The 26,861-nt window shown below is 40.1% G+C and overlaps 1 protein-coding gene and 1 long non-coding RNA gene across 2 annotated transcripts in view; one reads left to right on the top strand and one right to left on the bottom strand.

Annotated features, from left to right (window-relative positions):
- LOC310759012 (uncharacterized protein) overlaps nt 1-10,457 on the top strand; it is a gene marked incomplete at its 5' end in the record, with an annotated part of 137,849 nt that extends 127,392 nt beyond the window's left edge. Inside the window, 2 exons of the mRNA XM_083605773.1 lie at nt 5,477-5,684; nt 9,595-10,457. Of these exons, the coding sequence (XP_083461899.1) occupies nt 5,477-5,684; nt 9,595-9,765 (379 nt within the window). The 3' untranslated portion in view covers nt 9,766-10,457. The remainder of the gene's footprint in view (nt 1-5,476; nt 5,685-9,594) is intronic.
- The window catches only part of LOC310760040, a 592,410-nt gene that overhangs the window by 248,067 nt on the left and 317,482 nt on the right, over nt 1-26,861 (bottom strand). The window lies entirely within an intron of this gene.

Raw genomic sequence — 26,861 nt, 5'->3', positions numbered from 1 at the left:
CAGCTGCAAAAGAAGAGCAGGACTCCCGCTGGTCTTTCTTACTGGCGTGAGGTTTGAAGAAGTTGAGGGCAGCAAAGGTATGACTGAATAGTCATACCAGCCGTACGACTTCACAGGCATATTTTTTTAAATGTCTCAGTAGGCAAACACTACAGGCAAAATTCTCAAAATATTTACCAATTCACAGTCCTTATGCTGGAATAAAAAGGGATTTGTTGTTCTCTTCCAGTAAAGAAGGCAGTTGAAAAGGGGCTGCATCAAAAATAATCCACTCTCCTCCCTTTAGTAAACTGGAATTTGATGCAATACTGTATCAGTCATGGGGCTTACATTACATTTTCTAAATGAGTTAGCCGTTCCCGTAACTTCATGAATACTTTACCAGGGCAGGGGGTGGTGAGAGTTAAAAAAACATAATAGTCATAATAGCTTCTTTGTACCTTCTAAGTGGAAGATGTCCATATTGCACAAGCAAAACACAAGGAGAAAACTTCCGCAAAAGTATGGCTGCTGTGTGTGTGTGTGTGTGTGTGTGTGTGTGTTTCTGCCTATGAGTTTGATTGATCAAGAGCCAGTGTCAGTGGGGGTTTTTTAAAAAAAATGTTTAGGGGTACTCTCGTTTTGACTCAAGAAAATCTCCATTTTATAGTTGAAATCGGGGAAAATAAATACAGTAAGTGGACAGAAGTACAAAGATTCACAAAATGTTTAGGGGTATGCATACCCCTGCATCCCCCCAGAAAAGAGCACTGGCCGGTATGAATGTTATTAGAACCTAAAACAGATAGTACCTATGCTTGAGAAAACAGCCAGAAAGTGACTTGTGCACTTGTGATAGTATTGATTTGATCTTGTCAGTTCTCCGATTTTAGACTTCTGTTCAAAATAAGCTTCTTGTGGCAAAAAAGAGCCAACTACACAAGTTTCCATGGTGTCTAGACTGAAGGTAGTCCATAAAAAAAGAAGACCCCTGAAGGGTCGGACCATATGTTCATCTCGTTCAGCATCCATTTTCCAAAATTGGGCAGCCAGATTCTGAAAGCAATATTAATTCCCCACTTGCCTCTGCAGCAGCTGATAATGGCATATTTATTATCATAAAAGCCTCTTGAGGTATCATAGGTAAAAACCATTAATGTAATTTCACCAATATTAATTTAGTCATTGAACGTATCCATTAATACTAGAAGACTGGCCTTTTTTGTCAAGCCCCCTCCTATTAATCTCTAACATGGAAAGTGCCTTTTTAACTGATGGAAAAAGCAAAAGATCATGGCTTTCTGTATTAGCTTATCTGACAATTTTATAATTCACCAGCACCACCTAGCCAAGGCACTCAAGATGCTGCATACAATCCAGAAACACAAATCCTATTAATAATGATGGGACGATAGCAGTCAAATTCTCGGGTTTACAAATTTTGCTTCTTTGCATCAACTTTTCTACCCAAAGAGCTTATCGTTGGTCATTAGTTGGGCCTTGGAAAAAATAACATTGTGAGCAGTTGAGACATAAGCAAGCACTCCATACAAGAGGCGGTCTGATGCAAGCAATGCTCCATTAGGTCAGAATTGCAAGATACCATGTATAAATCCATTTAAAATGGTTTCCTCTCCTATCATCAACAACTTGGGGATCAGAGCATGTAAGTCAGGGATAGCCAACATGGCACCTGGCAATAGGAGGATGGGAGTCGTTATCCTAAACATCCAGAAGGCACCGCATTGGTTACCCTTGATGTGAGCCCAGGATTGCCAAATAAAGCATGAAGAGCACAAACACACCAAGAGACTCCAAGGGTGATCAATCAACACCATAAAAATTGGAGGCCTTGGCCATCTTCTTCACTTCCCAGATGGAATGTGAACATGCCAGAAATAGGAGAAGGAGAAGGAGAAGGAGAAGGAGAAGGAGAAGGAGAAGGAGAAGGAGAAGGAGAAGGAGAAGGAGAAGATAGACAGTAACTCCTAAACCTAACTAGGAACTAGGTAGCCAAAACAAGATGAGCAATTTTATGGAGGTTTTATTAAACATGATCAGAAGGGACCAGCTGGTTAAAGGGATTCAGGTCGGAGCTAAACAATATAAACTGAGAGCGTTTGCAGATGATCTAGTATTAACTTTACAAGAGCCAGACACTAGTACGAAAAGAGTTTTAGAGCTAATACAAGTATTTGGTCAAGTAGCAGGTTTTAAGTTGAATAAACAGAAAACGAAAGTACTGGATAAAAATCTAACAGTTGCTGAAAGAGAGAAGTTTCATAGTGAAACTGGTTTAATGGTAGCAAAGAAAGTGAAATACCTGGGGATTAATTTGACATCTAAGAATGTGAACTTATTTAAAGACAATTATGAGAAATGTTGGACAGAAGTTAAGAAAGATTTAGAAATATGGTCAAATTTGAGACTTTCCTTGTTAGGCCGAATTGCTGTTATTAAGATGAATGTTTTGCCGAGAATGTTGTTTTTGTTTCAAACATTGCAGATTGTGGATAAAATGGATTGTTTCAAGAGGTGGCAGAAAGACATATCTAGATTTGTCTGGCAGGGCAAAAAGCCCAGAATAAAATTTAAGATATTAACTGATGCAAAAGAAAGAGGGGGGTTTGCCCTGCCGGACTTAAAATTGTATTATGAATCAGCGGCTTTTTGCTGGCTGAAAAACTGGCTGCTTCTTGAAAACACAGACATTGTGGATCTGGAAGGGTTCAATAATAGGTTTGGCTGGCATGCATATATATGGTATGACAAGGTTAAAATTCACCAAGGTTTCAAAAACCATATTGTTAGGAAAGCACTATATAATGTTTGGATTCGGTATAAAGATTTGTTGGAAAACAAAACCCCTAGGTGGTTGTCACCAATGGAAGCTGAAGAAGTGAAAAAACTTAATATGGAATCTAAATGGCCAAAATACTGGGAAATTATAGAACAAGAGGAGGGAAAAGTGAAATTCCAGAGCTATGAGAAATTGAAGTCTAAAGTAAGAGACTGGCTTCATTATTACCAGATAAATGAAGTTTTCAAACAGGACAGGAAAACTGGCTTCCAGGTGGAGAGGTCAAAATTAGAAACAGAATTGTTGGAACCCAATACTAAGAATTTGTCAAGAATGTATAACTTGCTGTTGAAATGGAATACACAGGATGAGATGGTTAAATCAGCTATGATTAAATGGGCACAAGACATTGGTCATGACATTATGTTTGCTGACTGGGAACAGTTATGGACCACCGGTATAAAGTTTACGGCATGTAATGCCTTAAGAGAGAACATTATGAAAATGATTTATAGGTGGTACATGACCCCAGTCAAGCTTGCAAAAATCTATCATACGCCCAATAATAAATGCTGGAAATGTAATGAAACTGAAGGTACTTTCTACCACCTTTGGTGGACGTGCCCAAGGATCAAGGTCTTCTGGGAAATGATCTATAATGAAATTAAGAAGGTACTTAAGTGTACCTTTCATAAGAAACCAGAGGCCTTTCTCCTGGGCATGGTGGGCCAATTGGTGCCAAGGAAAGATAGGACGTTCTTTATGTACGCTACAACAGCAGCAAGAGTTCTTTTAGCAAAGTATTGGAAGACACAAGAACTACCCACTCTGGAAGAGTGGCAGACGAAGGTGATAGACTATATGGGACTGGCTGAGATGACTGGCAGAATCCGCGACCAAGGGAAAGAGAGGGTGGAAGAAGATTGGAAGAAATTTAAAGTTTATCTTAAGAACTGTTGTAAAATTAATGAGTGCTAAAATGTCATGGGTAATGTAAAACAGAATTGCAGTGACAAATAATTGGGTAAGAGAAAAAGGATCAAAGAAAGTGAATTATAAGTAATTGAAACTAGGGGTTGCTGGAAAAGTTTAAAACAGGGATGCAGAAAAGGGAGGTATGGGGAAGTCGTTGAAATAAGGTTTAAGAAAAAGAGGTTATGAAATTATACGTGTTTATATGTTTGTTTGTTTATGTGTTGTCAGTTGTATTGTGTTTTAATATATGTTGGAAAATCAATAAAAATTTATTTTAAAAAAAACAAAACAAGATGAGCAATTTTGCTGGCATCCTCCCCAAACAGGAAGCATTATACTGATAGAGAAAACATTTCATTTTCATGAATTTTCTTCTCACAGTTACACACATTTTTCATTCATTCTTTAGAACCTAAAGTTGTTCCATGTGTATTTTTAGCAAGTTCATCTGCAAAATAGTGTAACTAACACACCCAATTAACACAACAACATTTTTCTTTGGTAGTCTCTGTAGGGCATACCAGTCCCCTCAGGATGCACTCCCTTTCTTTTCTCCCTCTGCCCCTTAGTGTCACCTCCTCTTCAACTGCTTTGTACAGAATTGGCTTCCTCCCAGTAATACATCAGGCTGGCACCATCGCACTTCAAACTATGTCCCAACTGGAAGGTTGCCCATGGCCCTGTGAGTGCCAACAACTAATCCAGCAGCCTGTGCCATTTATGTGGCACACGTTCAACTCCTCTTTACTGTTTTCTTAAGGCTTTGCGGAACAAAGCTCTGTGCTCATTGCTTGGGAAATTAAGGGAATAATGGCACTAAGTTGCCACTGAGGTTGCAATCCTGAAAGTGTTTCTTTTGTTGTCATGACTCATAAACAGTCAGATAGTCACAATATTGTAGGCTTTTCCCATGACTGACATGCACAAGAGAGTCCAGTTCACAAAGGGCTCTTGACCTCTTCCTTGAGCATTCATCTTGATTTACTTGTGGGGTGTTTGTATGTCAGCATTCAACACTTGCATTTTCCCATCACTTTCCTAAATGCAAAAATCCCATTGGAAAAAGTGGATTTGTTGCACTAGGACAACAGAGCACTTTTATTCATTCCAATTATGCAAACCTCAGTTTCCAGGTTATGATTGAATCCCTCCTGCAAAATGATGACACCCTGGAGACACACACAATTATTTGTGCAATATGCATCCCTTCATCTTTGTGCTCACTGTGGAGATCTACAAAATGCAGAGCTGCATTTGCAGGGTTGCAGAATCTTCTAGAAAACTGTGCTTGCTACTAATCTGCAATAAGCAGGTGTTTGAAACTGTCACCACAAAAGGTGGGTATTAGCGTCAGTAGCTCAGGAAGATTCCAACCAAAAAGACATTTTAAATAGCTGCTGTTGCCCTGTAGGTGCTGGTGGCAACCTGTTGGGAATAGAGAAATGGCCAGATTCATGTGCAATTCATAAACATCCTGTTGAGCCAGTCTAGTAAGAAAAGTGTTCAAGGAGAAAAAGACTATGACATCAGTGCTATAATTTTGTCAAACCTTGAATTAAATTCTTGCAGCTTTATTTCCTTGTGTGAAACATTCTATCAATGAAAAATATTTACAATCCCTGCTATAAATCAGCTAAAAATCTGAAAAGTAATTTCATTTATGTAATTCATTAAAAAGGAGCAGATGTTGAAATAATCTTATCTTGGTTTCCTCACCCATAGCCCAGTGATTAAGAAATTGGTCAATAAACTGGATTTTGAAGCCTTAAGCGTTCGTATTGAGAAAGCAAAAGATCTCTGGCATCTCCTCCAGGACGATGAAGGAGAGAAAGGAAGGAAAACAAACAAAACGACTGGAGGATCAGTCAGCATTCGCCGACTGGCACTTGAGCTAGCAGCAGGTGGATTTTCATTGGAGGCTATTAATTTTGTAAGTCAAACCCTTCACGATCCCATTTTCTTTTCATGGCTGCATGGCACCAGTCCAAAATCTCTGGTTGCATTTCCTGAGATGATCACTTTCACCCACTCCCCTTGAAATATTAAATACTTATATGATACTTTTCAGAGGCTGGGGCACTTTGACAGTGAAGAGCTAAACATAAAGCTGTAGAGACGGATATCCTTGCTATGACTTTAGTTTTCCAGACCTAGGCTTACTGTACCATGTGTGATCCAAAACATCATATATGCCTTGGAGATAATAAAAAGTTCGTTTGGCCTAGTTGTTTTCAGCTGAGAGTAGCATTAGCAGAATGAGAGAGTATCAAATGGCACTAGTATTTAGTATAAATTATATACTGCAGGTATATGGCAGGTAAGGCAGATTACAAGGTCAGATCTTTTCATTGACACATACAGTAGGTCAGGTCAATTCAGATGTTTTTTTCTCTCTTAACCATTTTGCTTCTTATTTATAAACTCTTCAGTTCTCACTATCTTCATAGAAAAGGATATAGGTTACATTTCCTTCTATTACAAAACAGATATAGGGCTTTATTGGCCCTTAATTTTATTTTGTACATTAACTGACTGCACTCTTATTATGCCCATACAAACATATTCTAACAACTACCATTTTGGAGCAGATGAAAGATTGAACTAACTTGGTATTCTATAGTTGAAAACAGAGAAACACTGCTTCACTGATTTTGAATCTTTTCATAATGACGCCGAAAGTTTTTCCCTTGCTGGAGATAGTACAGCTGATGCTACAATGAGCTTCCTATGGTGGTCACTTTTCTGAGGAACTGAAGCCACATCACAGCACATGGTATATCAGGAGCGCCAGCTTGCCCTCACTATTGAGGGGCCGATGTCAGATGTCATGCACCATGTGACACGACACACTGACGTAGAGCACAGCAACATCGTCGCTCAGTATTGATGGGGTCTGGCCCCCTCCTTAAGAATTTCAGGGGAGCCCAAAGTGCGCCCCCCAACTGGCACACCTGGCTTGTATCCAATGTTAGTCATACTCAGATTAGTCCTGTTAAGATTAATGATCATGACTAATCTAGATATGTTAATGTCACTGGGTCTACTCTACTTAGTTGACTACATGCATGCTTCCTTGGACTTATTGTGCATTATTTCACATTACTGACAATCTTATCTGCCATTCTTTTGCCCTCCGTTTCTCACGCCAGAACTCTTATTGGTCTTCTGCAATCTGTTCTCTGCAATCTCAAGCACATAGTGGTAGCCCAGTCCTATGAGCTGCTGCTGCACCGACATGGTAGCTCATAAGGTCAGATGCAGGAGCTCAAGCATTTTCACATGGAATACAATGCTTCAGCTGCACCATTGCTGGCAAAGTGAAAGCCACCAGCACTTGCAACAACAGCCGCAAGGATGCTCCTAGCCCAGAGACAGAAAGAAGAAGTCGTCCCTACCAGAGAGGAATGGCAAACCAAGCTGTTGGACTATGCCAAAATAGCAAAGCTGACTGGAAAACTCTGGAACCAAGGGGACAAAAACTTTATAAAAGAATGGAAAAAATTATAAGTTATTTAGGAGACCACTGTAAGCAGATAAAAACAAAATATGGATTGCTATAATATTTAGAGTATGGAAGAATATGAAGTTGCACATGTTTAAAATGGGACGCCATTGAGGGGGGTGGGGGGAAGTCGCAACATTCAAAGTAATTTCTGTATATAGATATCTGTTCAATTACAAATTTGTATTTGTAAAATCAAATAAAATGACCACCCCCCCCCAAAAAAAAAGCTACCAGCACTCATTGGCTAATGCTTTCTGTGTTAATCATGTATGTGACATCCCAAAAATGAAAGTGGATGTGATTATGATCAACTATAATTTCTATTATTATTTTATTTTTTGATGCATAGAGTGCTTTGCAATTCATACCTCATTTATTCTTGCAATGACCCGTTGGTGGGTTAGGTTGGCTGATTATGACTTTTTCCAGGCCACCCAGTGAGCTTCGTAGCTGAGCAACTACTTGAACCTGAGTAACCCACTGTGACCAATTTCAAATTATACTGTATCCAATGCACCACATTACAATTCCTAAGCACAACCTCATGCTTCCTTTTAAACCCTGTTCCAAGGATTTTATCTGGCAAGCAGAGTGGAAATGGCAGCTTTGAACCATTTACCAGGAAATGGATCCAGCTGTAGTGGTAGCAGCACAAATCACAGCCAATCAATAGGACTGGAACGTAAAGCTACAATTCTCAACTTAGTCCTTGAACTGTCCAAAAAGAAGCCAATTGGACATGTCAACTGGAGTAAGTAGGTCAGGAGGAGGAGGAGATGGAAGAGGAAGAGGAAGTGGAAGAAGAAGAAGAATCTAGTCCAACCTCTGCAATGCAGGAATATTCAGCTGCCCCATACAGGGATTGAACCTGCAACCTTGGAAAGGAGGAGGAGGAGGAGGGATGCTAAGGATCGTAACAACTAGCAATCTGAATGAAATGTGAAGAGAATTTGTAGACACTTTTTTAAAAAGTCACCACTTTGTATGAAGAGAGAGGAAAGCTTTAATATAACCCCCAAGCCCCCTGCTTTTTGATTTAAGGGAAGGAAAAACAACAACTGTGAAAGTCAAAACCACTGGGTTCAGCTTCATCGGCCAGCTCCTAAAAATAGGCCTGCTTTCTTACGGAAAGGTATACAAAGTAGAAGAGAAAAAACAGGCAATTTGAACGAAACTTCTCCAAGTCGTCTGAATTTGGTGCCAAGCATACAGGGCAGGATGATAGTTAAGAGGCCTCCTGTCCCATTTTTGGATCTTTAAAGGCACTAGTGACTAAATACTCCATGCTGGGAAGCAACCATGGAAAATAACTTGATCTTCAGTGAACAAGCAGTCTAATCATTTTAACCATTCTTTGAGGTTTGCTTTTATGTAATTCAGCTTAATGACTTTAGCAGGCTCCTTCATCAGGGTTTTGTTTTCACATACTGAATGATCACTGGCCTATGTGGTGGTTAAAAGCAGAGCTGTATGATTCCAAATCCTATCTGGATACAACCTTTTGGAGGATCCAAAATGTACTCTGTTTCATTCTTGGGCATCTCTGCTAACTGCTCCAAAATAGCCTTTGCATAATCTTTTTTTCAGTAGTTCAATGCTGAGGGGAAAGGGAGCTATTTCTTCATTGGTACAGATTTTCCATTCTAAACACACATCTATACACACATTCGGTTTTGCCAGCATATATTCTCATGAGCAGGGCTTTGGTCATTACATGATAAAAACATTTCCCCCTTCAAATTTAGGGGCAGATATCAAGAAGCAAGCACAGCAACCAATAAGTAAAACAGAATGTAACCAGATTGACATGGAATTTTTCCTGTTAGGCCTACACGCATGGTACTTATAAATATACCAACATAGGTTCTTGGATAAATAAGAATCCACAGCCTTCTTAAATAATCGACAGGATCTGTAGCAGGCTAATGAGAATTGTTTAACTTCAGTGCCACTCTCCAATGCAAGTAGCTATTATGGATGAGGAGCTGGTAGGCATTTCTAGCTATCACACTTCTATGTCTGACAACCCAACCCTAACCCAAAGTCCCTGAACTTCTCCAGTGCTCCTGGCTCCTCTAGGTGCATTGAGGGAGCCTTGTCTATGGCAGTGGTGGACCTTGGGATCTCAAATGACAAAATGTGATGCGCCCCCACCTGTTAGTTGTGGTGCCCCCAAGGCACTGCACCCAACTAGATCAGGGCATATATGTTGCTAAGTCCATTGTGTGACATCGTCAAGCAAAATTATAGCAGGTTCCATGCATTTCTAATTAAGAATCTTATTATGAAACCAACTTTCATAATGTTAAAGCTCTCTTTAAAATTTTCTTTTCAGGCCCTGCAGAAGTTCAACCGCGGAAAAGCAGGTGTTCTATCTTTCCTGGATTTTGTTACCTACATCCCCTTGTTTGTCGAAATCCACGAGGGCATAGTTCAGAATCCTCTTTCACTAGTCCCAAACACTGTTCCAGATCTGGAAGATGAGCTTCATATGAGTGTGATTTAGAAACACAGAACTGCAAGGTGAATCCAGCAATGCAAGAAGACCCAGATATGGAAATCTCAAATATATATATACTTATTTAATTAAGAATTTGCTTAAAGTTACTGCTGATTGCTGTACAAACCTCAAATAACGTTGTTGTAGTCAGTGCTGATCATTAGAGATTCCCAGTGCAATAGAGACTTAGGTGAAAGTTTGTGGTAAGGTTGTTCTACTTTCTTCAAAGGCTATATATGATTCAATATATTCAGTTACATTATAATCCTATACAGTGGTACCTCGGTTTTCGAATGTCTCTGCTGACGAATATTTCAGTTTTTGAACGCCGTAAACCCAGAAGTGAATGCTTCGGTTTTCGAACATGCCTTGGAAGTCGAACATGCCATGCAGCTTCCGCTGAGTGCAAGATCCTGAGGCCTAGCTGTTGACTGTCAAGTTTTCAGTTTTTGAACGTTTCAGAACGCAAACGGTCTTCTGGAACGGATTACATTCAAAAACTGAGCTACCACTGTACATGCCTACTCATGTACTGGGTAATATTTTCATGAAACATCTGCTCCCTTGTAACACTAGATCAGTTTAACTCCAGTAACATTCACAGAACCAATAACAGCTCTTTAAATTCAAATTAATACTTTAATATACCGTACTATCATTGGCACACAGTTTTTTTCTGTTCCCAAAACAACTTCTGTGTGCCCTATAGGAAAGTTATCTTAACTACATAATTGTTTTAATTACTTTTAGCATAATAAAAATCATAGTTTTAATAATCAAGATATCTATTGGCATGGCTTTTGTGTTATTTCGTGTGTGTGTGTGTGTGTGTGTGTGTGTGTGTGTGTGTACTTTTATGATTAAAACAATGAATGCAATCCTATGCATTTTTTCTCAAAAGTTAGTCCCACTCAACTCAAATGATACTTACTATGAGTTTGTGTGTATAGAATTGCAGCCTAAGACACTAAACATTGTTTGTGAGCATTTTTTTAATTTTTTTTTTTTTTTGTAAAAGGCATATGTGTCTATAAATAATAGTTTGGTGTCAATACATTTTCTCCTTCACAGCTGTTTGGGCTGCTTTGCTGACAGGGGAGAGAAAATGAATATATTATCTAACAGTTTCAGCTTGATGGGATTGAACAAATTTGCCCATTTCTGTTTCAAAATCAGAGGGAGAAATATTTCATCTTTAAAAATCTATTTGGTCATATATCCAGAACCATTCCTTTTTTTAAATAAAATGTTGTTTATGTATTAGCATCTAATCTACAAATACTAAACTGTTTCTGTTATTATTGAACTACATGATCCTCCCTCTGAAAACAAGAGCTGTTTTGTAAATGGGGTTTTGGTAGACGTAAGCAACAAAGCAAGTAATCTGGTTTGCGTATTTTTGCTGTTTCATTGTGTTCCGAGTCTGAAGCTCAGTAAGATTTTGATCCTAATCCACCTTACGCAGAAATGAGTTTTAAAAGGGAAAAGGGGGAAATTGAGCACACCACCTAATTTCATGATGTGAACATCAGTCCTTACTTCTAATGCATACGTTTTTCTGGAACTCATAGACAAAGTTATCCATTTTAAAAGCATACATGCCATAATCCCTTTAGTGACAATAATTTAAGTAATGTGGTAATGTTCACACCTGATCTTTCAGAAGTCTTCTCAAGCCATTTCACAAAATCATATTCTGGGAGGTGGGGATCATTCTAACCACAGTATAAATGATACATAATTGAATCTAGAATACATTAAATCAGTCATGCCAATTCCTTCATATTTCAAAAGCTAACAATCCATTATCTTTCTTGAGTTTGCTTGAGTGAAAAGGAGAAAAGCAAGCCTTCATCACTACAGAAAGAATCCCAAGAAGCTCTAAATTTATGTTGTGAATTTAGTATATTTTATAGTTTTATTTTGTAAGCTGCTTTGAGACCCAGCTGCAGTGGAATACAGAACAATATCTATATACATGGAAAGAGAGAAACATCTTTTGAACGAACAACTGAGTTATGACACCTGAGCATTTTGTTTGATAGATGCAGCTAAATTTGGTGAACAGTTCAAAAAAAGAGAAAGCATGACAGGGTGTTCTGGGTCTGTGTACTGGAACCCTCATAAAAAATCATAGACCTCCAAGACTTGAAGCCTGCTAGTATAGTGGAAGACCTGGGGTATACAAGTTTGCCATCTGGGGCTCCTGAAAACCTAGTAGGATCATAGAACATGTCCTTCAGAACCACTTATGGAAGGCATGCAATTGGCATCAAGTGCAAAAAAAAGGAAAAAAGAATCATGTTCCTTGCAAATAGTGTTGCCATATGTTCAAAAAAACCACCCCTTGTTTTACATTCCAAGGACATGTCTCCTCCCATTTCAGACAACTGACATTCACATTTTTATTTTTATTTTTATTTAAACCCTTAGGATTTGTTTCAAGGAATAAAATAACCCTTAATGTTATCGTTTAGCCTTTGGTGCATAAAGCTTCTTTGGAAAAATAGTAAATTGTCAAATATCCATCACTATCTATTTAATCATGAACAACGAGTCACTTCTTTCTGAGAATATCCTGTCATTCCATCTGTATTTGATTCCGTAAGCTAATTCAAGAATTTTTCACTGGTCTGTAGGTTAACATTTGGAATAACTAGTGTATGAATGGTGTACTTCCCAGCAGAACTTGGAAACAACCTTTTTCGGGCTCCCTTGCATTGCAAAACAAATCTCTATTGGCTTGTCTTCAGGTGTTATATTGTTCCCTCCACTCCAAGTCAAACTTAATAGACTGTCTGACCAGTGAAAATAATGTGATCACCATCCCTGTTACATAGACTCATGTGTTGAACAACCTGTAAGACTTGCAAGGAACATTTCCATTTCCAACTAAATGCGCTATGGGCAGACGTGTTCCAAGAAATAAAAGGGCAAGACACAGAAAATACTCATTTTAGCCTTTTCCAGATGTCACAATGAATGTCAACACTCCAGTGAATAAGGCCCGAATTAGAACAGAAAACAAGGCAGATACCAGTAAATATTTGTGTCGGGCAATCATTTCATAATTTGGAAATTCAGACTAAAAGGGAAAACAATTTGGGAGCCTGACTTCCACTTGTTACACACTACTTGAAATTGTCTATGACAGTTGAAGACTTTTGTTCACCGGTGAACAAACTGGGTTTTTTTCAATATAGAGGAGGAAGAGAATGAGACTGTTTCTTTTCTACTGCTGGGAGAACAGGGTTTCCCTCACTGCCAGTGGAATCACACTCCAGCTAGCTCCCCTTCTCACTGATTATGAACAAGGTGGCAGAACGATTGATCCACATAGCAGGTGGCAGAACAATTGATCCAGATAGACCTGATTCCGCATTTCCTGCTGGTGCAACCACATAGAGAACAGACACTGCACAGATTGCCACCAAGCTTAATGTGTCTGGTGGCAGTCTAAAGAAGTCAGAGAGGATATTCACATTGCAATCAACACAGTTTTTTTGGTAACACAGATCCTAAATCTGCCTGGCGATCATACCATGATAGATCATCCATTCTTCTAAATTCCTGGACATCTTTTCAAGGAGGGGAAATAATTATATATATCAGGGATGTCCAACTCCCAAGAGACTGCGATCTACTCACAGAATAAAAAACTGCCAATGATCTACCCATGGGGGGGGGGTCAGGTCAAAGTTGTTGAGCTTTTTTAGATGTTGACTCCCATATATATCCAGCTTTTTATATCCCATGCAAATAAGAATTTCTCTTTGCACTCTTCAGTTGTTCCATTAATATGCTGTTCTGATTTATCATAATATTAAAACTGGAGGGTTATTAGCATTCGGACAGTAATTGAACAGATCCATGAGATGAATAGTATCAAATATTCATCATATACCAAATTATGAATCAGTCCATTTGCTGCCACTCCTCTTGTCCATGTGTTTTGTTTGATGGAGACTGCTAATGGTTCCAATAATAGATTGCAAACAATGGACATTCCTGTTTGATCCCTCTATTTTACTTAAAAGCAGGTGGGTCTATCCCACAAATCTTTCCTGTAGCTCTCTGACAATTATAGCATGTTGATTTCATACATATTTCTATTCTTTTTGATTTCTACACCAAACGGAAAATTGTAAACATCACTTCTTGGAACATTGAATGGAACAACAGTAAACCAGTATTATTGCTATCACCATCATGAGGGCTCCCTTTTGCACTGTGCAGTTCCAACATCTGTCAGTATTTCTTTATTAATCTGTGTTTCAGAATATTGTTATTCATCCAAAAATGTATTGTTTGAACTGATACCTAGAATAAGAGTTTTCCATTTGGAAATAGTCCTTTTCCATCCAACTTCAAAAGCAGTGCAAGATATAACCCTACTTTAAACACATAGGAACATACGAAATAGTCATCTCAAGAAGTTTTGGGATCTGTTTCTTGTCACAAAAAGAAAAGAATTGAACAAAGACTTAAGGACAAAAATAAGCTTCAAATGCCATGAAATATTTCTGACTCCCACTGATGATTCAGCTTCTGGTTAAGTTTTAAAATTAGATGCAGACTTCTGCAAGGAAGCGATTATAATTTTATCACTTTCATAAACTATTCACTTCCCACCCCACATACACACACATGTGGGGGTTTTCTCCTCACACACCCATTTTCAATTCTCCCAAATCCATCAACAACAAAGCTGCATTAACACAAATGAAAGAGAAAAGAAACCAATCACAAAACTAACCTCATTTCTTTATTACACTTTTGCCTTTTGATCATTTATTTATTTAGCTCGCTTATTTTTGTAAAAAAAATGTTTATCCTGCTTTTCACCATACAGGCCTCGAGGCAGCTTGCAACAATAAAATATGCAAGATACAAAGTTTAAAACATTAATTAATCCTCCACAATGTAAAATCGCCATGAGAAAGCACTTTCAGATTCACAACACAATTCCACTTTGTGTGGGCCATCGCTCAGTACTGTGAGTGATGTAGCTCAGTGGCAGAACATCTGCTTTGCATGCCAGAGGTCTCAGGTTCAATTCCTGGTGTTTCCAGGTAGGGGTAGAAAATATTTCTTGCCTGAAATCCTGGAAAGCTGCTGTCAGTCAGTGTCGACAATACTGAGCTAGATGGACAAATGCTTTGACTCAGTCTAAGGTCATGCTTATTTAACTTATATGCAGAATTCATCATGCGAAAGGCTGGGCTGGATGAATCCCTAGCCCAGGGGTCTGCAACCTTTAAGACAAAAAGAGCCACTTGGACCCGTTTCCGAAGGGAAAAAAACTGGGAGCCGCAAAACTCGTCATTATAAAAATAACTTTTTTGTCACTTTTTTATTATTTCTTTGTTTGACCCCTCAGAATTACTCCTCCTCATAGAAATAAACGTTAAATTAACAAGTTACCTTTTTGTGTGTGTGTGTTCTTCAAAACAGTGACCAGCGTACATGCCCCTTACAATGTAGCGGGCGGGCGGGCGGGAAGGTGACGTCAGGACGGTGCGTGACTAATGCACGCACCGCCCCCATGCGACGTCACAGCCAGTACAGCGCCTGCCACAGTGGGAAGTGTTGGGGCGCACAATGCGCCTCCTCCCCTCGCTAGTATCCACCCCGGAGCCACGGCAAAGGTGTAAAAGAGCCACATGCGGCTCTGGAGCCGCAGGTTGCAGACCCCTGCCCTAGCCGGAATTAAGATTGCCGGAAGAAATATCAACAACCTCAGATATGCAGATGACACAATTTTGATGGCAGAAAGTGAGGAGGAATTAAAGAACCTCTTAATGAGGGTGAAAGAGGAGAGTGCAAAATGTGGTCTGAAGCTCAACATCAAAAAAAATGAAGATCATGGCCACTGGGCCCATCACCTCCTGGCAAATAGAAGGGGAAGAAATGGAGGGATTGGACAAAGACTCCATTGGACAATGGGGGGAGAGATTTTACTTTCTTCGGCTCCATGATCACTGCAGATGGTGACAGCAGCCACAAAATTAAAAGACGCCTGCTTCTTGGGAGAAAAGCAATGACAAACCTGGACACCATCTTAAAAAGTAGAGACATCACCTTGCCAACAAAGATCCGTATAGTAAAAGCTATGGTTTTCCTAGTAGTGATGTATGAAAGTGAGAGCTGGACCATAAAGAAGGCTGATCGCCGAAGAATTGATGCTTTAGAATTCTGGTGCTGGAGGAGACTTGAGAGTCCCATGAACTGCAAGAAGATCAATTAAGGAAATCAGCCCTGAGTGCTCACTAGAAGGACAGATCGTGAAGCTGAGGCTCCAATACCTTGGCCACCTCATGAGAAGACAAGACTCCCTGGAAAAGACCCTGATGTTGGGAAAGATGGAGGGCACAAGGAGAAGGCGATGACAGAGGACGAGATGGTTGGATAGTGTTCTCGAAGCTACAGCATGAGTTTGACCAAACTGCGGGAGGCGGTGGAAGACAGAAGTGCCTGGCGTGCTCTGGTCCACAGGGTCACAAAGAGTTGGACACAACTAAACGACTAAACAACAACAACAAGGTCATATGGTCCTATTCATCTTTTCTACTGTGTCCACATCTCCAACCTCAATTGTTTTTCTGCCATGGCTGTCTTTTATCATCTTGTTGTTCCGTACCTTCTACATCATCTTAGGTTATATACTTTAAATATACAATACACTAACTATAACTCCCCGTCAGAGCTGGAAACTTTACAAAACATTAAGTGCTCAGTGCTTTTTCAGTGGTACTACTAAAACTAAAACAAAAACAAATCTGCTTGGTTTTTCAGACAGCTCTTTCTTTGCACCCATAATGCTTACTAGTTCTATGTTTCAGTGGCAGATACTGGATGCTCAGCAGTTTTGGGAATCCCTTGATTATTTTAATACTTTAATGAGAGTTGAAAGCTTTGAAAATCTGGCTCTGATTTAGGAGTGCTAAGCAGTTTGAAACCCCCAAGTCTTGCTCCACCTGGCTTTCCCTTTGATGGAAGAGTTTAACTGAGTTTTAGACACACCTGTCCAGTTTTAGCGCACTGAGAATTGCTGTTAAAATTCTAGATTCTGCAAGAACTGCAGCTGCTTTATTTTCCTGACAAGGTCTGTGTGTTTCTAACACAGCAGTTAATGAGATCCAGGGAATCTGTGAGATTGCCAGGGCTGGCTGAGAATGCCAAAAGCCCATAAAAATCTCTGTGACATAAAGCAGGAAAGCAGGAGCTTCAGTCCTCCCAGAGGCCACTGCCACCTAAGGACTTGGAAGAGGCTGGTCCTGGGTCCTAGGTCAGCATGGTTGGGCCTCTGCCTAGGGATGGGCAAATTTGTCAGTTTTGGTTTCTCTCAGCTTCTCATTTTTCCATTCATTTTCACATCAGTTTGCAAATTTATTTAATTTTAAGGAAGTCCTCATGAAAATTCCCTCAGCATTTGAGTGCAAAGTTCTCCAAAAATCCACGTTTGTCCAATTTTTCTTATAATACACATTTTTTGCAAGCCTATGCATTTCTGTTGCACATTACTTGGCTGAAGAACTGCTTTGCAAAATTTGGAGAAGGGCATATTTCAAAAGATGGTTACATTTCAGTTTGTGCATTGTTTCAGGAGGTTTGAATTAGATAGGTCCACTTTTCAATGTGAACTGAATTTCTTCCCCATCCTTACAAGGGCCCACTGACAAGAGCCCTGTGGACCTGCCCCTCCTGTGAACCATTCCAGTCTGTTTGTTCACTCTGGCTCAGACAATGGTGGTACAGTAGACAAAGGAGAAGCAGTAGCAGCCACTGCCGCCTTAGTCCTTGGCTCCACGTTCAAGCCAACAGGTGGTATTCATGATGAGGAACAGAAGTATATGTGATCATGACTGGTGAGGAGCAATTCATGTTGCAGGACGGGGGAGGCCGCATAAAGAATGTCTTGACCAGTGGTCCTCCAAAAGCTTGAGTTGGCTCAGGGAAGAGGGGCAAGAATGTTCCTTACTTGGTAACAGCCCCATGTCAGAAGCTCCCAGCAGTTTCTTCACATAGGAAGGTTTCTCACAGGCCATACCAGTTCTCAAATGACAGGAGAAATATGCAGTGATATCACTGAAGTTCACATTTCCATGGCTCAGGAATGTAAACTTGTTCAGTTAATAATCCTTAACTACATTATGAATCAAGCAACATTGCCCTGGAAAGTTCTGATTTTAAACCAGGTTTTTGTTTTCCTTCCCTGATAACCCTAAATGCTACAACTAGTGCCAAAGATTTTGGGAAATGTAGTTTTGCTGAGTGCCTGAGTTCTCCCTATGAGTATCAGAAGACAGGGAAATGACATAACCCAGGATTCCTTGCATGTATGACACATTGCAGTGTTAAAGATGCCATTGCAGTCTTATGGAAAGGCTCGCAGGAAGACCTCTCTGCCACTGTGGGAAGACAGACTCCATTGAAATCCTGGTGGTGGTATCAAGAACACCATGGTGTCTGGGTTTAGGAACTAGACTTGGAGTAAGAGGAGCTTGTTGTCCTGAGTCTGACTTTGCTAAGCTCTTTTCCCATGCCATGCCACTCCAGTCACATCAGAAAGTGAGCTCACATAGAATGGAGCTGATGATATTGCTATTTCCCATGTCATAAGAACAAGCACTTAATTCCTTTGTCTTGAGGAATATTAAAACACCTGAAAAGATGGCCTGAGAATGAAAAACCATTTCACTCTTTTTATTGTTCATCGCTAACTCACACGTTCTCTTTTCTCAGAAGAGTTTCAAGAGTATCCAAAGCTATTTCATAATCTGAAATTTTCTGTTTGGTTTGAGCATCATGACATGATTGTTTAGAGCAGTGACCCATTTTGGGGTAGTTATGGCAAGATGAGAAAAGCATTCTTTCCTGTTTGATCTTCTTTGAAAGTTTGTGCTAAGAAATCCTAAGTAGCTAAAACTAGAAACTTGTTATCTTTGGCTTGCTTTGAAAACTATGTTGCAATATAAAATGTAGACAAGTTTGAAAGACAAAAAAAAAAAAAAAACAACTGTCAGCGCTATAAAAGCTGTATGTGTTTTAAAAATATCTATTTAATATGACTGTAAAATGTGCCCACTGTTAAAATGATGTTAGGTCAAAATCATGCCCACTTTGGTTTCTTCGTGCATACTTCATATGTGAAGCACTACTTTAAAAAATAGAAACTGGAAACAGGCTAATAAGCAGTCAGACAAGAAATAAACTAAAAGAAAAAGAAGTCGGAAAAGAGGATAAAACTGCAATCCTCTTCTCAATGGACTCTTCAGCAAGAAAATCAAGAGAGTATGATGATCTGACTATATCTCATATTGTTAACCTTGTCACAAGAAATGGTCCCCCCCCCCCGAAATTTTCAGGGTTTACGTACATGCCCTTTCTGGTAATGATCACCCAAATAGACTGGGGACCATAATGCTGGAAAATCAGGGCTGATATATTCCTCCATGATGCAAACCCCATACAATCCACATGTATGAAGATCACGGACATCAGTTTTCCAGTACACGTGAATGTGATGTTCGTGCCTTGGGTTGTGGAAGCCAGTCAACAGGGTTCCAATCAGGTACCCCCAGTGGAAACAATTCCCACACAGCAATCTACTTATGAATTATATGGTATTTCCGACACATAAAATTGTCTTCCACCTCAGAAGGGGAGGTTCTCAACGTAGGGAGGTTCTCAAGGTAAGGGTCACAAGAACATCAGCTCCACGGTGACACATCTACTTGTGATGCTGTACCAGGCATTACCCACCAACAGACGATGTTCCACCAGCACAATAGTGTGGGTTGGTGTTCCCGCTGTATTTATCCCCTTCCACATCCATAAAGTGTGCCAAAAAAATTCAATAACTTTTGTGGCAAGCAAACAAATTAATAGAAACCTCCCACTTGTTACCTTTGGTCCCATATTAACCAAATGACCAACCCCTCCTTTGCCACAATTTTACTAAGCTCTCTCTCCTCCACTTGGTGTGCAGCATATCAGCATATCAGATGTGGTGTACCTGTAATGAAATGTGTAGGCTGAAGGGGGACCTAGTGAACATGAGCCAGGAGAGGGACTCAGGATGCTCTAATGCACACCTGCGTTCTCCCAACCGATTTATATTTAGCATCATACGTATCCACAGGATGGAGCAGCCACAGTTCCTTGATCGTCTTTACTATACAAAGCAAAGCTTGTGCGTTATCATTCTGCTTGCATGTGCAATTGCAACAAAAGAGAAGCTTGGTTGGTTGTCTTCTCCAGCCATGGGAATGACCACTCGGAGCAAGAATAAAACGACTGTAAGTGCCCATCCACAGCATCTGCTGCTCTGCATCCCTTGATTTGTTGAGCACACTTTTTATTTCACCCTGCAGTTAGCTTCCCATATTCAGTGCCTTTTCTGGCACATTAGGTTGCAGCCAAGTGGCACTGTCTGATACACACTACCCCTTGCAGCCTTCTCCTCAAGGTGGGTTTTTGAAGGAGCAAATAAACATGCCACACAAAGCACAGCCTGCACTTTTGAACTGCAGTGTGGGGATGAAGGGAAAGCCCTGTAAAGGTTTCACAGCTACATGACAGCCTTTCCATAACAGGAATTCCGTAACAGTCTTCTTCAGGGAGAAGACCCTGGTTTTACTTCTAAAATGTCTAGAAGTAGAGGCCAGGAACACACTTTGTAATCTTTCAAATACTATGTGGCTTATCTTTGTTGGTGACAGCTCCAGATATGGTGGAGCTCTCAGTGGTCCAGTTCCAGGTATGTATGGCAGAGAAGATGCTCTCCGTGGTCTCCTCTCTCCCATCATATGCTTGCTCCCACTCTGCCCCTGGACCCAATCCCCACTACTGTCTAGGGGGATAAGACAAGGGAGTTAGCAGGTAGCAGGAGCTGCTTCTCCTTTTTCCTTTGCATCATCCAGGAGCCGCATCCCCACTGTACATTGAAAGCCCCCCAAGAATCCTGGGAACTGGTTTACTCCCCACACAGTCCCCAGCGCCCTTAAGAAACTACATTTCCCAGGATTCATTGGGGAAAGCCATATGCTTTAATTGTGCTTTTAAAAATGCTATGGAGTTTTGCATATTGCCCAACCAATATGCTCCTTCTCTCATTAACAGTAATTATATCCCAGTGACACTGAACAATGTGTTGCATTTGCTATAATGCACATTGGATGGTCAATGTGCAGAGTCTCCCATGTCTGAGATGAATATATGAGGCTATTTCTTGACAACCTACTCAGACCCTTTGTCAATTGAATCCAGTACTGCAACTTTCCAGGGTTTCCAGGTGACTTCTTTCCCAACCCTGCCACTTGAGAAACTGCTACTGGAAGAATCTGGGATCAAACTTGGAGCCTCTCGCATGCAGAGCATATATTCTACCAATGAGCTTTGGCATCTCACCATTAGTTCAAGCTAGAGCCTTGCCTCCGGCAGGGAGGGCCCAGTGAGTCCTTATACCAGCAGCTGAAGAAAGGTTTGTTCACCAGCTGGCTCCACCAGACAAGCCTAGGCAAAAGACACATCCAAGAATGTACACACAATGACGGCATAAGCAGAAGGTTCTGTACTCTCCCTGGGAAATATGCAGAGTCTCCAAGGCATGCCAGAGAATGTGCAAGAATTGGCAGGACAGTTGGGATTTTTGTACATGCTCAGGCAATATGCATACTTTCCACTGGATGTGTTCTATATTAGTTCCAGTCTATATGCTTCAGCTGCAATCCTATACATACCACTCCTTGGAGTAAGTCTCGCTGAAGTTAGCAGGGCTTTCTTCTGAGTAGACATGCTGATAGCAAAGTGATATTGAACCAGTATGAATTAATTTGATAACATAAACAGGGATGCTTTTACATTGGTTGGTTGATATAACAGTCTACTAGTGATGTCAGAGAATGTGCATAAATAGCAAGTGATTAATCTCAAGTTTTGATCACATGTGTGCATATGGTGTCACATTGGAAAACGCATCATCTGGCAACAACCAGGAAAAATTGAACTCTACTATCAACAGAGTCTTTTCAGTGGTTGTAACAGTACTGTGGAATTCCCCCCTTAAGGAAATTTGATAGATCCACTCCATTGCAATCTTCATCACATGTGCAAAAACACTTTTATTCAATCAGTGTTTTGAGAATTAATATTGGTTTTTATTTTAGTATGAGATGAGCTGCTAATGTGTATTTGCATTTTTTGCCTTATTATTCAGATTGTAATGCTTTTGTTATGTTATTTATGAGATTATTTTAAGTCAGTTTTATGAGTTATATCCAGTGCTTTTTTTCTTTAAAAAATGTTTATGGGTACTCTCATTTTGACTCAAGAAAATCACCATTTTATAGTTCAAACTGGGGGAAATAAATACAGTAAATTGACAAAAGTACAAAGATTCACAAAATGTTTAGGGGTATGCGTACCCCCAGAAAAAAGCACTGGTTGTATCCAAAGTTTCACTTGGATATGAATAAAGCAGTTAGTCATGGCTAGTAATTTCAATGGATCTTCTCTGGCTAACATTGTATACAACCTTGTTTTTAAAAAGCTGATAAATGTAAATATCAATCTGTCAATCAATATTTACTGGGCAATATAATCCTGTCACTGTACAGTGGTACCTCAGGTTACAGATGCTTCAGGTTACAGACGCTTCAGGTTACAAACTCCGCTAACCCAGAAATAGTACCTTGGGTAAAGAACTTTGCTTCAGGATGAGAACAGAAATCGTGTGGCGACAGCAGGAGGCCCCATTAGCTAAAGTGGTACCTCAAGTTAAGAATAGTTTCAGGTTAAGAATGGACCTCCAGAACAAATTAAGTTCTTAACCTGAAGTACCACTGTATCTTGGAGCTTATGCATATTGACCAGGAAATGTAAAAATTCTTCATTATCTCTTGGAGACTAAGCATATTGACCAGAGAAAGTGCATACTGACCAGGTAATGTGAAAATTGTTCTTAATGGCTCCATTGTTTATTGGAGACTCTGTATATTACCTAGAGAAAGCACATTGTTCCCTCTTCGTGGGGTTATGATGTGCAGATTTGTCTACATGCATTTTCCTCTGTTAGACTGGAACCTTTGTGGAAAACTAGACATGCTGTTTCTGAGCGCTGGCATGGCAAGCATCTGCGAATCAACAAGGAAGCCCTCGATGTTTTACTTCAGTCTTCCCAGGCTATCTCCAAAGTTTCCTTCTGCGTCATCACCAGTGTGGCTATATTTGCACCATGTGCATTCTAGACATTCTCTACTGGGAATCACGCCAGCTAGACTTAAAAATCAAATCTGAAATATCTTCCAAAACAGAGGGCAGATGGCTATATTAAGTTATTAATATATTGCAGCTGTTTGGTTGATTTTTCTTTCAGTTTCCACACTTTGCTTGTCATTTTCTTTGGGTATAGATATGTTTCTAAACAGAGTAAACAGCCATCACAAAACATAAAAGGGGAGTGTGTGTGTGTGTGTGAGAGAGAGAGAGAGAGAGAGAGAGAGAGAGAGAGAGAGAGAGAGATTCTCTGAGTCAACACAACACTTCAGTGAAGGCCTGAGTAAACAGATGTGCCTTACTGTGTGATTCTATGCCAATACTGTAAAACATATTCGTGCGAGATCAAGAAAGGAAGTAGATACCAGAGTTAAAGTTCCTCCACTTACCTAAGTTTGATCACCTCAGTCAGGCATGGGGAAGACCCCACAAATTGACAAAAGCATGGTCTCAAATCACAGAAGCTGCTACAAGTTGAAACGTGATTCCAAGTTCTCCAAGGTCCTAACTATATTGCCCTTATTTATGGAGGTCATTATGGAGGCCAGTATAAAATCCTAAAACACTTTTAGGATGTCAAAGGAATTAGCTGGTAGATTATTAATGCTCTTTATAACACAAATAGTCATGTCTTGTTCAACATGCTCAAGGCTATCTCATTAATCAGCTAGGGCCTAATTGTATTCTGTAGATGCAGCACAGAAGCCAATATACAGCAGAGAGTAATATCTGAAGAGGTTTTTTCTTTCTTTATTTATTTTTAAAATCGTATTAAAGCTGCTGGTGGCAATGGCATAATTTAAGTCCCATTTCTTCTAATGATTACAATACAATTCAGGAAACAACAGAGATTGTTTTTAAGGCACTCTCTCCCTGCCTTCACTACTGAGTTCAGAATTACCCCTTCCATTCTCACAACAAAAAGCAGGCTAGTCTAAGAACCCACAGCAAGCTGAGCAGTAATTTGAATACAGCTACCCTCAACCAAAGTCCAGAAGTGATCAAGGGATCAAGAATAACATACATCTTCCCACTGATATAAGCTATACCTTTAAGAAGATCTAAGCATGACCCAAGGAGTTATGCTAGACCTCTCTGTAGCATAATGCTCTCTCACACATACCACTAAGCCACAGTTTGTTTAACCACAAGTTATCCTATGAAATGTGCTTTGTTTTTTACCTGGTCTTGCCAGTTTGGTGTCTATCAGGAATGGGCTAACCAAAAAAAGATAATGGTTAAAGAAGGATGCTGGCTGTGTTCACACACAATGCCAAGCTATAGTTAAAACAAGCCAAGGTTCATAAGCTAAAAACAAGGGCTTCAGATTGTGGTTTGTTGGTAGAAAAGAAACCATAGTTAAGCCAGGGGGCAGAATTTGCACATAATGCTAACCAATGATTTGATAACCATAGTTGAATAAACCATGACTTGGCATTATTGTCAACCAGGCCTATGTATGTCCAGAGTTGGTTGCTGAGTCTATTCCTGGTGCTGCAATCAATTCTAGATTTTTCTAAGTGCGGAATGGCTTGTTCTCCACTCCACTACAATTTTTCAGAATTTAACTTGCTGGTTCCACTCCGTCAGATGTTGCCATGTGCAATCCATCCAAGTTGGTCACTTTACTTACCAGTGAACTGGGTGAGAACCTTTGGCTCTCTTCTTCAGCTAATAAAGCCCAGCATAAATTAACTGATTAGTTGCAGATCTAAACAACAACACTTAAGCAAGACAATACAGGTGTCATGTCAAGATTTAGCATGTGTGCATTGATGGGGAGAGGGTGGCAAGCATCACAGTGTGGCTCAGGACCTGTTCTTGAATAGATTCAAGATTAAACTGCCAAAAAGGGAGTAGCATTTGCTGTGGTGACTTTTTATATACCTCATATAACCAGTAATATAGCTGTTTCTGAGAAATAATCACATGGTTTCTAAAACAGACCATAAGTGACAAAATAGGTGAAAATCTTGGAGCTCTCATAGCTGGTGTGTTCAGCTGGGAAGCTTATATCATTTCAAAACACATGCACACTGTATATGTATATGTATATGTATATGTATATGTATATGTATGTGTGTATGTATAAATGTGCACACACACACACACACACACACACACATGAGCCAGTGAATGAACTTTAAAAAAAAATAAACACAAGAAGCAAATTCCGGATATAAAGCAAACTGCTTTATTTGTACTTCATTTCCAGCTCCGAAGCAGAGCAGCAAGCCCTGCTTGGAATCGGCACTTTAAGCAAATACACATTTAATGTATGGGGCTGAGCAGGATCCTTGAGGAGCGCAAGATAATATTTATTAAACGTTTTGGGGAAATATTCTGGCAAGCTTTCGGAGAGGGGAATTAATGTACATCATTAAACCCGAGGCAAGCTAGGAAGGTCTGAACCGCAGCAGCCTATGAGCCCATCAGGATGATAAATAGCTCAGGGTCCAGATGTCCATATACGGCTAGACTTCCTCTAAGGCTGACCAGTCCTCTGTGCGCATTGCGTACAGTACTTGGATCGGGTTCACATTCTTTGGGTGTGTTTCTCTGGGAGCTTTTGATTTCCGCTCTGAGGGCTGGCTCAGACCTCCAGTGGCTCTTATAAGAAAATAGCCGCGACTGAAGGTTGAAAATGTGCAAGATTCTTTCTTTAAGTACACAAACACTCTGAGTCTAGCCACTTTCCTGCAGTCCTGCCAGGATTTTCAGTATGTCTGATACTTGATCAAGTGACTTCTTTACGGAAGGGGGCAAAGCATCGAATGAGAGGAGGAGAAGAGGGGGGGGGAGTCGGGTTGAAGAAGCAGGATAAACATTAAAGAAAGAATGCCACAGATCCACACCTGCACTTTTTACAAGACTTACCACCAGTTCAAGTGAATGTCGAAACACACACATTCCACATATAGCTGTACAAACACAAGCGTGTTGCCAACATAGTGAATTCCTAATTCTACCAGAAAAAATATACTGTCTGAAAAGGAGCTGCTGTATAAACACCTGCATGTAAGTCAAAATTACTCCATTTTAACAATCCTATGTATCAATGACAGCCTGTATGTATATGCATATGTATATGTATATAGAATCATAGAATCGTAGAGCTGGAAGGGACTCAAGGGTCATCTAGTCCAACCCCCTGCAATGCAGGAATTTCAACTAAAGCATCCATAACAGATGGCAAACATATACAAATATAGTGGAACCTAGGTTTCTGAATGCCTCAGAAGTCAAATGTTTCAGTTTCCGAACGCCGAAAACCTGGAAGTAAATGCTTCCATTTTCAGAAGTCTAATGGCTTCCGCTGAGTTTTTTTCCCTTCAGTTTTCTCTATTGAATTTGCAGACTGCCCTTTGCGCCTCAGTTTTCAAACGTTTCGGAAGTCGAATGGTCTTCCAGAACAGATTATGTTCAAAAATAAAAAAAAGAGGTACCACTGTATGTATATGTAAATATGAATGATGGTGCGCCAGAAGTTTCTTTGGCATGGCCAAACAAAGGCTGGTGATGCAGGCTACAGTTTATATTTTGTCATTACCCCAATCTGCACAAAACATGTTCGGTGACAACAACCACATATGGAGCAAAACAATATATAGATGAGGACCACTGAATTTCTTTCCGATCCATGAAAGACACACCAGATTTAGGTTCGAAATGGTATCCCATAATAAAGCACCATTTGAAACTGTTGTTATTCCTGTGCAACATTAGGAAGAGATTCCTAGTGGTATAGGCTATTCAACAGTGGAACGAACTGCTGCAGGAGATGACTCACTGGAGATTTTAAAGCAAACTCTGGGGACCAACCC

The sequence above is a fragment of the Podarcis filfolensis genome (assembly GCF_964270895.1).
Source record: "Podarcis filfolensis genome assembly, chromosome: 3".
Lineage (NCBI taxonomy): Eukaryota > Metazoa > Chordata > Lepidosauria > Squamata > Lacertidae > Podarcis > Podarcis filfolensis.
The sequence above is the reverse complement of the archived record's forward strand: the minus strand, read 5'-3'. Positions and strand labels throughout refer to the sequence as shown.